At 49.1% G+C, this 16,094-nt stretch overlaps 1 protein-coding gene across 11 annotated transcripts in view; it reads left to right on the top strand.

The window, feature by feature from the left end:
* The window catches only part of ep300b (EP300 lysine acetyltransferase b), a 36,244-nt gene that overhangs the window by 2,950 nt on the left and 17,200 nt on the right, over positions 1 to 16,094 (top strand). For 6 of the 11 annotated variants that reach the window (XR_013132034.1, XM_077010499.1, XM_077010494.1 and 3 more), the window contains exons 2-16: positions 550 to 1,103; positions 3,100 to 3,264; positions 3,945 to 4,185; positions 4,544 to 4,657; positions 5,094 to 5,354; positions 8,212 to 8,317; positions 8,405 to 8,527; positions 8,630 to 8,747; positions 9,461 to 9,557; positions 13,416 to 13,493; positions 13,698 to 13,783; positions 14,323 to 14,493; positions 14,591 to 15,052; positions 15,299 to 15,526; positions 15,837 to 16,005. Coding sequence is in view for 10 of the 11 variants with exons in the window: in XM_077010499.1 (XP_076866614.1) it covers positions 550 to 1,103; positions 3,100 to 3,264; positions 3,945 to 4,185; positions 4,544 to 4,657; positions 5,094 to 5,354; positions 8,212 to 8,317; positions 8,405 to 8,527; positions 8,630 to 8,747; positions 9,461 to 9,557; positions 13,416 to 13,493; positions 13,698 to 13,783; positions 14,323 to 14,493; positions 14,591 to 15,052; positions 15,299 to 15,526; positions 15,837 to 16,005 (2,973 nt within the window). In the remaining variant the exon portion in view is untranslated. The remainder of the gene's footprint in view (positions 1 to 549; positions 1,104 to 3,099; positions 3,265 to 3,944; positions 4,186 to 4,543; positions 4,658 to 5,093; positions 5,355 to 8,211; positions 8,318 to 8,404; positions 8,528 to 8,629; positions 8,748 to 9,460; positions 9,558 to 13,415; positions 13,494 to 13,697; positions 13,784 to 14,322; positions 14,494 to 14,590; positions 15,053 to 15,298; positions 15,527 to 15,836; positions 16,006 to 16,094) is intronic. The other 5 variants (XM_077010496.1, XM_077010503.1, XM_077010495.1 and 2 more) reach the window with 3 other exon arrangements.

The following is a 16,094-nucleotide window of genomic DNA, read 5'->3' as shown; positions in this document are numbered from 1 at the left end:
TACATCATCTCTGTTCATGCAAGTTTATCTTATCATTTTTATTCCTTGCAGAATGATCTAGGTTTGCTAACTGACACATATAAACCTAGATAACTAGTTAAAGAGCCCTGAATCGCGCTCGCAGGAGCTGCTACGTTGTCCACGAGTCAAGCTATCAAAATCTATCCATAACAAACGTGCAATGGTTTGGACAGTCCCCGAGTGGTCCGCGAGACATTAGAGTTTATTCTGCGGTTTCCAACCGGCATGACAAGTTCTCCAGCTGCACGTGCGAGGGCACCCATTTTGTCTCCCCGTTTGTTGTTATCCGGTGCCATGTGGTTTTTATTAGGGAGGGGTGTGTTCTCACGCGCGCAGCCCCGTCCACGCGCTGGCTGGGGTCTGTCAGGATAGAATAATTGATGTAGCACACTTGAAGTGGGGGCCCCCTCTTTCTGCTTCTCCAGATAGCTGTCTGTTAGGAATGTGCTCTTTTTCCCATTTCAGTTTCTCCATTAATGCAGTGCTGAATGAATACCGTGTTTTCTGTTATCTCTTTCTCTCTTTTAGATTTTGGCTCACTCTTCGATCTGGAGCACGACCTCCCTGACGAACTCATTAACTCATCGGACCTGGTGCTCTCTAATGGAGCAGGCGATCCTGGCCTCGCCCCCTCTGGGCTGCTCCCCTCCAGTGGGGTCCCGGGGGCGCTGGGTGGCCTTCTCCCAGACGCTGCCTCAAAGCACAAGCAGCTCTCGGAGCTGCTGTGCTCCGGGGCCCCAGGTGCCCACCCGACCTCCTCCAGTAGCCCCAGCAGCGCTGCCTCCCTGGGGCTCCTGGGCCTGAGTGGCTCCCCTGGAGCTCAGGGTCTGGGTCACCCCCCGCCACAGCAGCTGGCAGCCCCACAGCAGGCGGGCATGATGGCAGCGTCTGGCATGAGCAGGGGCATGCTGGGAAACCACAAGGGTAATGGACAGGTGATGAACGGAGCGGCCGGGATGGGCTACGCCAACGTGGCCAGCGCGGACATGGGCGTGGTGGGCGGAGTCATGGCCAGCCCTCTCCAGCAGCAGCAGATGGGCCAGGCCATGCACAGGAACCAGCAACCAGGAAGCATGAACAAGGTAAAGCTCCGCCCACTGGCTGCTCCGCCCACTGGCTGGGCTTCTAAGTGAATCTGAGTAGCCAGTTGGGAAATCATGCATTTCTGATGTCGATGAAGTGTGTGTGTGTGTGCGTGCATGCATGCATGTGTGTGTGTTTTTTCCCTCCTCCTTAATGGAAGGTGATGAATGAGTCAAACAGCTCCTGATCTGACCTGCTGGTCAGGAAGCTACGCACTGACTCCGGACCAGGCTGCCGGGTCACTGTGGTGGTGGATGTTGCTGTGAACATCCCTTATTAGAAACAACCCTGTAAATCGTTAGACTGATGACTGTGTCCTAGTCTTGCTCATAGCCGTGTTGTGATTGGTTAAAAGGCAGGTTTGCTCTCTTGCAGCCCCGCTGGGTGTAGCTTTAGTCTCGCTGATAACACAGCCCAGCAGGGTGACCGTTCAAAGAAAGGGTTCTTTAGAAACCCTCAAACTGATCAGTAGAAGCTCACGGTACATACATCATGACAGAACTCACGATTTGTGCTATCTGTCTGGTTTTATTAGCATTATTTATGCACCCTACTATTCAAATTTTTTTCCAAATAATGCTAAACTTCAGGAACCTGTTTGACTGTACTGGGGCAGGTGTTCCAGGACTATGAACGATGGGAGACATCGTTATTTTAGCGATGGGGTCTGAGGTGCAGGGGCAGCGACCCACTGCTTTAGCTAGCGTCACTGTACTCCAGTGAGCTGCTGCTTTTGCGAGCGTCACTGTACTCCAGTGAGCTGCTGTTTTAGCTAGCGTCACTGTTCTCCAGTGAGCTGCTGCTTTTGCAAGCGTCACTGTACTCCAGTGAGCTGCTGCTTTAGTGAGCGTCACTGTACTCCAGTGAGCTGCTGCTTTTGCGAACCTCACTGTACTCCAGTGAGCTGCTGCTTTTGCGAGCGTCACTGTTCTCCAGTGAGCTGCTGCTTTAGTGAGTGTCACTGTACTCCAGTGAGCTGCTGCTTTAGCGAGAGTCACTGTTCTCCAGTGAGCTGCTGCTTTAGCGAGCGTCACTGTACTCCAGTGAGCTGCTGCTTTAGCGAGCGTCACTGTACTCCAGTGAGCTGCTGCTTTAGCGAGCGTCACTGTACTCCAGTGAGCTGCTGCTTTAGCGAGCGTCACTGTTCCCCAGTGAGCTGCTGCTTTAGCGAGCGTCACTGTACTCCAGTGAGCTGCTGCTTTAGCGAGCGTCACTGTTCTCAAGTGAGCTGCTGCTTTTGCGAGCGTCACTGTACTCCAGTGAGCTGCTGCTTTAGCGAGCGTCACTGGAGTACAGTGAGCTGCTGTTTTAGCAAGCGCGTGACTGTTCTCCAGTGAGCTGCTCTTTTAGCGAGCGCGTCACTGTTCTCCAGTGAGCTGCTGCTTTAGCGAGTGCGTCACTGTTCTCCAGTGAGCTGCTGCTTTAGCGAGTGCGTCACTGTACTCCAGTGAGCTGCTGCTTTAGCGAGCGTTTCACTGTACTCCAGTGAGCTGCTGCTTTAGTGAACGTCTCACTGTACTCCAGTGAGCTGCTGCTTTAGCGAGCGTCTCACTGTACTCCAGTGCACCAGGGTGCCCACTTTGTGAGATCGTACTTCTTCACACTGTATTGAACCCGATCCTGAGTCACGTTGTTCTTCACACTGTAGTGTACTCAACCCTGAGTGTACTGAACCTACTACATGAATGTAGTGTAGTGTCCTGAGCCATCACCGGTGACCTCCGAGCAGTTCCCACTGGATGGGAAACCTTGCCATGTCCTTCCCTGGTTGGGGAGAGTCGATGGGCGGGGCTCTTTCAGGAGAGACCGGTCGGTGGGCGGGGTGGTTTGACTGTGACATCACAGCATGGCATTCCACTGTTGTCAAGTTTGCAACCTAATGTGTACAGAATGAGTAAAGCCTTATCTCCATCTAAGATCAGTCTCTTTCTCTCTCTTTCTCTCTCTCTCTCTCTCTCTCTCTCTCTCTCTCTCTCTCTCCTCGCTCCACCCCAGATGAGCGTGATGTCTGGGGCAGGCTCCGCCCCCTACGGTGCTGGGTTCGATCAGTGTGGTGGTCAACCTCTCGCTGCCCACCACAACAAAGCTGCTCTTCCCAACAGCCTCAGCCAGTTCAACATGGAAAAGAAACCTCAGCCTGCTCAGAACCTCCCAGGCCTGGTGAGATGCCTCATGGGTAGTAGAGTTTTTGATAATTACTACGTCAGCTGGCGTTCTTGATGCAGAACACCACATCGGCTACGGCTGTAAATCTTGGGTTTACCACTTGTTTTTTTTTTTTACATGTGTGTTTTGGTTTTGTTTGGCAGTAGAACCTGTCAGTAAGACACCATCAGCCTAACCGCTATGGGATGGCTAAACCGACGTGTGTAGTTAGGTCCACCTCACTGTGGTTAGAAGTAAACTCCTAACATTGTACCTCCAAAATATTTAAATAGATACATGAGGTATCAGCACATTTTTCCAACGCAGGTACATTGTATCGTGTCCCATCGATTTAGTATCGATGCATTGATCAGAACTGATGGATCGTTATGTCCCTTATTGCTTATCCACCCCAGTTGTTGAGGTGATGAACCAAGAAGCACATTTGAAAAGCTCTGGGGGCGCTAGCCCTTTGAAGGTGGCACGCCCCGGCCCTGAACCCACCCCACAATGTGGTCTGTGGGGCAGTTATCTGACATGACTGACACATTGGGGCATTTTCACAGTGTTGGACAGATCAGTAATTAGTGAGGAAACCTGCTTGTGGATCAGCAGTGTGGCCTGGAGGTGCTCTGTGCACTCACAGCCCATAAAGTTGTACTTCATGAGGCTGCGTCTACCATGTCCTCCCCCAGCCTGGTTCGGGCGCGGCGACCGGCGTGTCTAGTCCGGGCGGTGTGGTGGCGCCCCCTACGGCCGACCCGGAGAAGCGCAAGCTGATCCAGCAGCAGCTGGTCCTGCTGCTCCACGCCCACAAGTGCCAGCGTCGCGAGCAGGCCAACGGGGAGGCCCGGCCCTGCGCCCTGCCCCACTGCAGGACCATGAAGAACGTCCTCAACCACATGACACACTGCCAGGCCGGCAAGTCCTGCCAGGGTGAGCGCCTGTCCCGTCCTTCTGACTGTGTGCCGTCCTGTCCCCCCTCTGTCTGTCTGTCTGTCTGCTCCCACCTGTCTGATAGTCTGGGCTCATTGGCAGCACAGAGACAAAGTTAATCATTCTTCTGAAATGCTTCTGTCTCCTCTATTAAGTAGCACTTGGTGACCTGTTCATGACTTCTCTCTCTCTCTCCCTCTGTCCATTTCTCTCTGTGTTGCTCACTGTTCTCTTGCTCTTTCACTGTCTTTCTCCTGCTGTCTCTCTCTCTCACTGTCTCTTTCACTGTCTTTCTCCTGCTGTCTCCCTCCCTCTCTCTCTCTCTCTCTCTCTCTCCCCTGCTGTCTCTCTCCTGCAGTGGCTCACTGTGCCTCCTCCAGACAGATCATCTCTCACTGGAAGAACTGTACCAGGCACGACTGTCCTGTCTGCCTACCACTGAAGAATGCAGGAGACAAGAGGAACCAGCAGTGTGAGTGTACACACACACACACACACACACACACACACACACACACACACACACACACACACCCACCCACCCACAAACATGCATACTTACATACACACACATGCACTCTCAAACATACGTATAATACCGGTGAGAGGAAACACCAGTGTACGTGTATTTGTGTACACACACACACACACAACTTCCATGAAGACAACGCAGCACAATTGTCATAGTCTGTGGACAAGTGTCTGCTCGGTGCTACAGATGTGAACACACACTCACTCACACTGAGCAACACAGGATAACAGCAGTGTGAGTGTGCACACACACACACTTCTTCCATGAAGACAACGCAGCACGATTGTCAAACACACACACACACGCACACACACTTAACATGTGTATGAATGTATATATATTGTGTTGTAAGCTCTTGGTCTCTCTCCCTCTCCAGCAATGCTGGGTGGAGCTGGAATGGCTCTGGGTGGGTCAGTGGGCGGGGCCGTGGGCGGGGCAGGCCCAGGAGGCACGCCCGCTGCACCCAACCTCAACCCACCAGGTCAGATTGACCCGAGCTCCATTGAGCGGGCGTATGCCGCCCTAGGGCTCACCTACCAGGGCACCCAGGCGTCTGGGCCGGGCCCACTGCCCCACGCCAACACTACTCCTGCCTCTGCGGGCCAGACCACAGGCATGAGACCTCTCACCGCCATGGGTGGGTCTTGCGTGTGTGTGTGTGTGTATGTGTGTACTCTAGCTAATCTTAAACCCTATCAACTACTGAATGTGTGAACTATAGTTTTTTAATCCGTGTATCATTCGTTCATTTGATATTCAACTGAAAATCAAAAACGAAAAATCAAAAAAACTATTCATTATTTTGTTTTTCGTTTTGAATATAAAATCAAAAGCACTAATCAGGCTTGTATTTTTCTGTTTTTATTTGATGATCCAAACAAAAATAGCAAAATTAAAATACTGATTCGGAGCCGAACTTGATTTAGATTTTTTAACTTCACCCATTTGTGTGCCGCGGAAGTTACTGATATGTTTATTCTTCGTGGTCTTCGTTTGTGCGGGAGTGCACTGCAGTGTTACTGGTTCTACTCTGATTGTAGTCTAGACATTGGAACATGGTCTATATTGGTATAGACAACATGACCGGACTGGAACCACATACTTGTTTAATTAAAGATTTATTTGAAGGTGGTAAGACGCGTGCAGAGATTTCGTGCACGTTGCGTCAAATACTGCGATAAAGTTGGTTTCAAGTTCGCATATTCAGAATTCGTTCTTCAATCGCTTTAAGACAGTTATAGCAAAAGTGCCAAAATATGCAAATTCTATTTCTAGCAACATAAACAACCACCTACAACTCAGGAATAGGCGTATTTTACATCGGGAATATGCGTATTTTAAATTGTAGATAACATGTTATTTAAAATAATTGCTGTCACCTCTGCAACGTCTAAGGCACCGAATTCTGAATACGCGAACGTGAAACCAACCAACAGTGGTGTTCCCTTGTGTATCTAGTGGTCCGGTGTTATTTGTCATGTTTTGTAGTGCTCGTTTACTTTAGTCTCTGCCGTGTTTTCTGTGCTTTGTATTATTTCAGCATTCATACTTATATAAACATGTTTTCCTTTCATAATCGCTGTGGTCTTTTATATTCCTTCGTGAGTGTTTCTGTGAAGTGTGTTCTCGGTATGCCTCGTAAGTCGGGCACTCTCCGTCTGCGCTCGATTCACTTAGAGACTAGCTCCGTTCAAGTAGGTGCCAGCTCTTTATCGCGATTGTGTCCAACCCTGACTCCCACCACGTTACACAGATATTGGTAGCTATATTATTTATTTCAGTAATTCCATTCAAAAGGTGAAACTTGTATATTATACTCATTCATTGCACGTATACTGATATATTTAAGAAAATTTGAATATTGTGAAAAGGTTCAATATTGAAGACAATATTAAATAGGTAAAGAACTAAAACTGGTCTCTCAGTCTAGTTCTGTATGCTACACAGTCATGGGGAAGAACAAGTAGTTATATATTAAATGCATCCCAAACAGCAACCTACAACTCTTACATGGGTATTTGTACCTTGCACCAATTTGTTGTACTCAGTTGTTGTCTAGTTATTTCAATAGCTTTTAAATGGTCCATCAGAAGACCACCTAAGAAGTTGTATTAAACCAAGTGCATCCTAAACAACAACCTACATCTCAGACATGGGTATTTACAGGTGCTGTTCATAAAATTTGAATATTATGAAAAGCTATTGAAATAATTAGATAAAAACTCACCACCACTATTAGGTAAGAGGTAGAAATAGAAATACCCATATCTGACTTATAGGTTGTTGTTTAGGATTGCGCTTAATATATAAGAGCTTGTTTTATGATCTTATAATGCACCGTTTAAAAGCTATTGACATAATTAGACAAAAACTGACCACCATAAATTGGTGCAAGGTAGAAATACCCATATAAATGTGCCATATTTTGTCAATTGTGAATTTTTTCACCGCAATCGAAATTTGTCCTCCACTTTTTACCCATCTGTGCAGTTAGAACACACACACACACGCACACACACTAGTGATTACTAGGGGGCTGTGGTGCACACGTGCCCAGAGCGGTGGGCAGCCCTAGCCAGGCGTTCGGGGAGCTGTTAAGGTTAGGTGCCTTGCTCAAGGGCACCTCAGTCATGGCCTCAGGTCTGGGAATTGAACCCATGACCCTCCAGTCACAAGACCAGTTCCCTACAATCAGACCATGACTGCCCGTTGTATTACAAGTTGTATTACACAAAGTGCATCCTAAATAACAACTATATAAAAGTTGCAGATTGTTATTTAGGATGCACTTTGTGTAATACAACTTGTTTGGTGGTCTTATGATGGACCATTGAAAAGATATTGAAATTATTGGAAAAAAAATAATAAACCAGAGTGCGCAGTGCTCTGGGGCCTTTCCTACCGCCACTTGCATCCGTGTTAACCGTGTTAATGTAATTTGTAGACGGTGCCTTAGACGTTGTTTCGGTCACAATAGTACATTTTAAATAAAATGTTGTATACAACTTAAATATGTATATTCCTGGCGTAAACAAAGTTGTAGGTATTTATTTTGTTTGCCAGAAATGAGTTTGCACATTTTGGCACTTATTATTGAAGAAAGAATTCCGAATATGTGAACGTGAAACAAACTTTACCGCAGTCAAACGAAGACCACGAAGAACAACTTCCGGGGCACACAAATGGGTCGAGTTAAAAAATCTAAATCAAGTTCGGCTCCGAATCCGATTTTTAATTTAACTATTTTTGTTTGGATCATCAAATAAAAAACTGAAAAATACAAGCCTGGTTTGTTTTTATATTCAAAACGAAAAACAAAATAATGAATGGTTTTTTGATTTTCTGATTTGGATTTTCAGTTGAATATCAAATGAACGAATGATACACGGATTTTTTTTGCCTACAGTTTTGGCCTCAGTGTTTGTTTATTTGAATATGTATGAGAGTACGTTTAATACAATATACAATTTGTTTGTGTGTGTGTGTGTGTACAGGTGCTAATCCAGTGGGTGTTAATGGTGGTGTTGGGGTTCAAGCCCAACACCACCAGCCCCCCCTCCTACCAGACCCCCTGCTGCTTCGCAACATCAACGCTCACAGGTACACACCCCACACACACTGACGCACACCAATGAACCGTGCTCTAGTGTTCAGGTGCTACAAGCCCTGCTGTCCTGTTTTTCCCAGTCTGATGAACGAGGGGGGGGTGGGCTCACTTCCTGTGGCCACGCCCCCTTCCACAGCAGCGGGCAGGAAGAGCTGGCATGAAGACATCACCCAGGACCTGCGAAACCACCTCGTACACAAGCTGTGAGTCTCACACTGCCCCACCCCCACAATGCCCCGCCCCCACACCCCGCCCTCCCTCACACATGCATCTGTGTGTGTGTGTGTGTGTGTGTGTGTGAGCAGTGTGCAGGCCATCTTCCCCACCCCTGACCCTGCCGCGCTGAAGGACCGCAGGATGGAGAACCTGGTGGCCTACGCCCGCAAGGTGGAGGGAGATATGTATGAGTCTGCCAACAGCAGGGTGAGACACCTGTACACCCCATACACCTGTCTGACCTGTACCTGTACACCCCATACACCTGTCTGACCTGTACCTGTACACCCCATACACCTGTCTGACCTGTACACCCCATACACCTGTCGGACCTGTACCTGTACACCCCATACACCTGTCGGACCTGTACCTGTACACCCCATACACCTGTCGGACCTGTACACCCCATACACCTGTCGGACCTGTACACCCCATACACCTGTCGGACCTGTACACCCCATACACCTGTCGGACCTGTACACCCCATACACCTGTCGGACCTGTACACCCCATACACCTGTCGGACCTGTACACCCCATACACCTGTCGGACCTGTACACCCCATACACCTGTCGGACCTGTACACCCCATACACCTGTCGGACCTGTACTTCACTCTCTCTCTCTCTCTCTCTCTCTCTCTCTCTCTCTCTCACGTGCCTGTCTTACCTGTACCTATACACCTCATACATCTGTAATTCACTCTCTCTCTCTCTCTCTCACACACACTCACATACACACACACACGTCTTACCTGTACCTGTATACAGCCCATACATCTGTCTTACACACACAGACCTGCTGATAGGGCATCAGGAACTCGTCTGCGTTCAGCTAGCAGCATTCACAACATGTCAAGCTATCTCATGTGCTTGTGTGGTGAAAGGCGTGTCCTCTCCTCCTGAATCCCCCCCTCCCCAGGCGGAGTACTACCACCTCCTAGCGGAGAAGATCTACAAGATCCAGAAGGAGTTGGAGGAGAAGAGAAGAACCCGGATGCAGAAACAAGGCATGACTGGTCCGACCATGACCTCCAGCACACTACATACTACACACTACACACACAACCTCCAGCACACTACATACTACACACTACACACACGACCTCCAGCACACTACATACTACACACTACACACACGACCTCCAGCACACTACATACTACACACTACACACACGACCTCCAGCATACTACACACTACACACACAACCTCCAGCACACTACATACTACACACTACACACACGACCTCCAGCACACTACATACTACACACTACACACACGACCTCCAGCACACTACATACTACACACTACACACACGACCTCCAGCACACTACATACTACACACTACACACACGACCTCCAGCACACTACATACTACACACTACACACACGACCTCCAGCACACTACATACTACACACATGACCTCCAGCACACTACATACTACACACATGACCTCCAGCACACTACATACTACACACATGACCTCCAGCACACTACATACTACACACATGACCTCCAGCACACTACATACTACACACATGACCTCCAGCACACTACATACTACACACTACACACACGACCTCCAGCACACTACATAGTACACACTACACACATGACCTCCAGCACACTACATACTACACACTACACACATGACCTCCAGCACACTACATACTACACACACGACCTCCAGCACACTACATACTACACACACGACCTCCAGCACACTACACACATGACCTCCAGCACACTACATACTACACACATGACCTCCAGCACACTACACACTACACACATGACCTCCAGCACACTACATACTACACACTACACACATGACCTCCAGCACACTACATACTACACACTACACACACGACCTCCAGCACACTACATACTACACACTACGCACACGACCTCCAGCACACTACATACTACACACTACGCACACGACCTCCAGCACACTACATACTACACACTACGCACACGACCTCCAGCACACTACATACTACACACACGACCTCCAGCACACTACATACTACACACACGACCTCCAGCACACTACATACTACACACACGACCTCCAGCACACTACATACTACACACACGACCTCCAGCACACTACATACTACACACACGACCTCCAGCACACTACACACATGACCTCCAGCACACTACATACTACACACTACACACATGACCTCCAGCACACTACATACTACACACACGACCTCCAGCACACTACATACTACACACTACACACATGACCTCCAGCACACTACACACTACACACACGACCTCCAGCACACTACACACTACACACACGACCTCCAGCACACTACATACTACACACTACACACACGACCTCCAGCACACTACATACTACACACTACACACACGACCTCCAGCACACTACACACTACACACACGACCTCCAGCACACTACACACTACACACACGACCTCCAGCACACTACACACTACACACACGACCTCCAGCACACTACATACTACACACTACACACACGACCTCCAGCACACTACATACTACACACCACACACACGACCTCCAGCACACTACATACTACACACCACACACACGACCTCCAGCACACTACACACATGATCTCTAGCACACTACACACTACACACATGATCTCTAGCACACTACAGCAGCCAGGACCACAGAGTGAGTGTGTACACACACACACCACAGCAGCCGGGACCACAGAGTGAGTGTACGCGCTCACACACACACACACACTACAGCAGCATCCGGGACCACAGAGTGAGTGTGTGTATGCACGTACTCACACACACACGCGCGCACACACACACACACACACACACACACACTGCAGCAGCCGGGACACAGACACACACACACACACACACACACACTGCAGCAGCCGGGACACACACATAAAAGCTGAAAGCAAGTGAATGGATGCACACAGTGTAATTACAGGTTCATTATTAGCATTTCAACTATTTTTATAGTCCAGCTGTCACAGGGACACAATGTTTTAAAAGCTGTATTGCTGCTAATAGGCACCTTCCAAGATATTTGCATTTGTTTTTTAATAACTTGGCAATAGTTAAGAAGCCGGCCTTGAGTGTGTAGTTCTTAGCTGTTTCAGATCCATTTCTAAATGACCCTCCACTTATAATCCCCTCAAAGCTTTATCAGACTGCTTTGTGTTTAATTATTTTGAGACACAAAGTATTTTTGGAAATTCAGTTCTGTTTTTTGCTCAAAGCATTGCAGTGTCTCTTAGTTTTAAGCATATGTTAATGCAGACTGTGGAGGTTCTGTTAGATTTCAGAACAACCTTTTATATCGTTGTCACTGGTACTCTGTAGCTGGTACTCTGGTGTCTTAGATCGACATTAAACTGCTGTAGAGTCAAAATGAAAAACAAACATGTATGAAAGCATAAAGCCTGCACCAAACAAACTACTACAATACTGAGGCAAGTAGGATTTGAGATTATTGGGGCAGGAAGTAGAACCCACTGGTGACCTGCACTGTTTGTCTGCAGCTCCTATCTATGGGGTGCTTCAGGGGTTCATTATAGGGCCCATTTTGTAGACGTCTTGGACATTCCATTCAAAAACTCTGGGCTTTAATATTGAGTTGGTCTCCACCTTTTATAGCTACAAGAGCCTCCATTGATCTTGGAAGCATGTCCACGTCATTTTGGGGTGTGTGTGTGTGTGTATGTGTGTGTGCCCATTTATTCAAAAGAGCATCGGTGAGATTAGACACTTATGCTGGACAAGCAGACCTGTCTCCACATCCCAGACCATCCCAGAGGTCTTCAGATGGGTTGGTCAGGGTTCATTGCTGGCCTCTGGAGTTCCTCAGTACTAAACTCCTCAGGACGTTATGCACCTCGCTGTCAGTGGCTTGTTCAGCCATGGAAACCCTTTTCCAGAAGTGCCCAACACACAGTTCTCATGCTGATGTTGTTTACAGAGGATGTTCAGAACTGTGTAGTGAGTGCTGAGATGATTTTTACACTATGGGAGATCACCTGGTCTTCTGCTTCCACAGACCTGTATCAGATCACCTGGTCATCTACAACCACAGACCTGTAACATATCACCTGGTCTTCTACAACCACAGACCTGTATCAGATCACCTGGTCTTCTACAACCACAGACCTGTATCAGATCACCTGGTCATCTACAACCACAGACCTGTAACAGATCACCTGGTCTTCTACAACCACAGACCTGTATCAGATCACCTGGTCTTCCGCAACCACAGACCTGTATCAGATCACCTGGTCTTCTACAACCACAGACCTGTGTCAGATCACCTGGTTTTCCGCAACCACAGACCTGTATCAGATCACCTGGTTTTCCGCAACCACAGACCTGTATCAGATCACCTGGTTTCCCGCAACCACAGACCTGTAACAGATCACCTGGTCTCCCGCAACCACAGACCTGTAACAGATCACCTGGTCTCCCGCAACCACAGACCTGTAACAGATCACCTGGTTTTCCGCAACCACAGACCTGTAACCTGTCATTTTTACTTTTATCTACTTTTATTTTCTCAGTTTGAGTGTGATTTTTGATTTGTATATTTGAGTCCTAGTATTTGGTCAACGCATTTTCATGTTTTAATGTGTCAGATGGTCCGTGGGATTGTGTGCTCTAGAACTCAAACGTTTTTTGTACTGTGAAGAACCCTGTACCTCTGTCTAAAAAATGCAGTACAAGTAGATAAACTTACTGAAGTCAGGCCTCTTGAGTGTGTAGGCAGAGAACTCTCCACACGCCAGTGCAGTGGGCAGTGTGTGTGTGTGTGTTAACGCGTCTTGAGTGGAGATGTTGACTAACTTTGCTTCTGTTTTTGACACGCATCTCTCAGATGGTCCACTGGCAGATCCACCGCTTGCTCGACCCACTGCACCAAACCAGATGGTCAACAGGATGCAGAATCCTGCTGGTACACAAACACTCACACACAAGCCCTTGCGATGGCAATTAAAGCTGTCATGAGGTATTTGGCCAGCAGATGGTGCTGTGCGTGGTGACGTTTCCATATAGGTGCTTCAGGGGCCGCTTTGCTCGTACTCTCACAGTCAAAACTGCACACCTTTAGATTTTTGGACATGTGTCCTTACTTTACCTCCCGTTCTCACCTGTGCAGGTATGAATCAGTTTGGTCAGATGGGGATGCAGGGGATGACTCAGAGGACCACGCCCCCCCTGCCCATGGGAGCGAATCTGGGCCAGGTGAGCTGTAGCCCCACCCAGAGCTCTGTCCCCTACCACCAGAGGACAGACTCCAGCATGACTCCTCCCCCTCATCTATCCACCACTCCCACTCTAGCATGACTCCTCCCCCTCATCTATCCACCACTCCCACTCTAGCATGACTCCTCCCCCTCATCTACCCACCACTCCCACTCTAGCATGACTCCTCCCCCTCATCTACCCACCACTCTCACTCTAGCATGACTCCTCCCCCTCATCTGTCCACCACTCCCATTCTGACTCGACTCCTCCCCCTCATCTGTCTACCACTCCCACTCTAGCACAACTCCTCCCCAGCATCTGTCCACCACTCCCACTCTAGGACGACTCCTCCCCCTCATCTGTCTACCACTCCCACTCCAACACGACTCCTCCCCCTCATCTGTCCCCCACGTGCTACAGCAGGCCCAGTTCTTCATGGTGCTGGTGTCTTGGTGTCCTCTGTGATTGTGTGGCTACTGTTTGACTAAAGTTCATTTGATGTCTTCCCCCAAACCCCCTGCCACCCTGTCCCCCAGATGGGTATCCAGCAATCGCCCCGAATGGGTCAGCCAGGTGTGGGCCAGAACCAGTTTATGCAGAACCACAACCAGTTCCCAGGTGCTGGTCCCACTCCAATGCAGGGCAGCATGGGTATGAACCAGACGGGATCACACGGACCGCAGGCTCAGGTGAACTCTCTGCCTCAGGTGGGCTCTCTGCATCAGGTGGGCATTTTGTTCATTGCAACAATGCAGACACGGGAATGACATTTGACCCCTGCGCTCTCTATTCTGTGTCTCTCAGATGGCCACCCCCCCATTATTGCCGGTCAGCAGTCCATCGATCCAGACTCCGCCCATCGTACCTGTACCAGGATCTGGTGCAGGATCTGGCCCACCAGTGGGGCCCTTGGCTCCGCCCCCCACCCATCCCCCTTCATCACAGGCCCCTAGTTCCCACGCGCCAAACCCTGCCGCGCGCACACACGGACCTCACCTGCAGCAAAGAACGCCCTCCCCTGCCGGGAGGCTGACGCCCACGCCTCATCAGACTCCGCCCCATTGGCCAGGCAACCACACCCCCCAGCCACACACACCAAATTCGGGCACCATGCCTCCTCCTCAGCAAGTTCAGCAGCTGGAGAGAGCCAATCAGATACAGGCACAGACACACGGAGGCGCAGCCTCTGGCGGCCCCCAGGTGGGGCCGACTTCCTCTGTGCCTTCCCAGAATGCTCTGGGGCAGAACGTTCACCCACATACACCGGTGAGTTCCAGGGAAGTGGAAGTTCTTCTTATTTCGGCTCCCTGTTGATTAAAGTCTCGTTAGGCTCGTTTTGTTTTAGTTGCTAATTATCTTTATTGTTCTTGCACTTTTCCTGATTGGTTAATTTCCTGGATTTATCTGTGGGGAGCCTGTTATTGGCTCTCCTATAATGGACTTAAATGATCCCCATTGGCCGATATATGTTTCCTTTCCCGTATTGGCTGTGACGGTGCTGCTGCTCTTCAGCCCCCTCAGAAAGCGGCGGTGGTGGCGGACGCTCTGGTGTCGACTCCAACCTCCGTCAGTGCTGCTGAGCCCAACCCCCCGCTGACCTCCACAGATGATCCTGCACTCTCTGACCTCAACGCAGAAGACAAGCAGCAGGAGGAAGAGGAGGAGAGTGAGGCAGATGGAAAAGCCTCCGGCAAGATGGCTGCCATGAAGGGCGAGATGAAGAGCGAGGAAAAACCAGAGGTGAGAGAGCGAGTGTGCGTGCGTGCGTGCGTGCGTGCGTGCGTGCGTGTTTGAGTTCTCTCGATATTCTGATTCTACAGATTCCTGCAGGTGTGAATTCAAGTTGTCTAAACTCTGGTTGCTCTGTGAATTTCTAACAACTGAAAATTAATGTGTGTGTGTGTGTGAGATCATCAGTCTCTGGAATAATGTATGATAATCTATGAATCATTTCGGTCATACCTACATCTATTTTTATAAAAATATATTATTACAGCATTCCAACCTGAAGCTGCTTGCATGCCTAGTTTATCTAATCTGTGTGCTCCAGATTAAGGAGGAGGAGCCTGGAGATGCGTGTAAGGCGGAGTCTATGGAGACATCTTTAGGGGCAACTGGAGAAGACCGGAAGACAGAGATGAAGACTGAACTCAAAGAGGAAGAGGAAGATGTGGCGGCAACAAACGGCTCCACAGTCAGCACACAGAGCAAGAAGAAGAGTAGGACACACACACACACACACACACACACACACACACACACACACACACACACACACACACACTGTTAAAGATTAGAGGGAAAATAT

Source organism: Brachyhypopomus gauderio, chromosome 6, assembly GCF_052324685.1.
Source record: "Brachyhypopomus gauderio isolate BG-103 chromosome 6, BGAUD_0.2, whole genome shotgun sequence".
Classification (NCBI taxonomy): Eukaryota; Metazoa; Chordata; class Actinopteri; order Gymnotiformes; family Hypopomidae; genus Brachyhypopomus; species Brachyhypopomus gauderio.
This window is presented reverse-complemented; position numbering and strand designations above follow the sequence as displayed.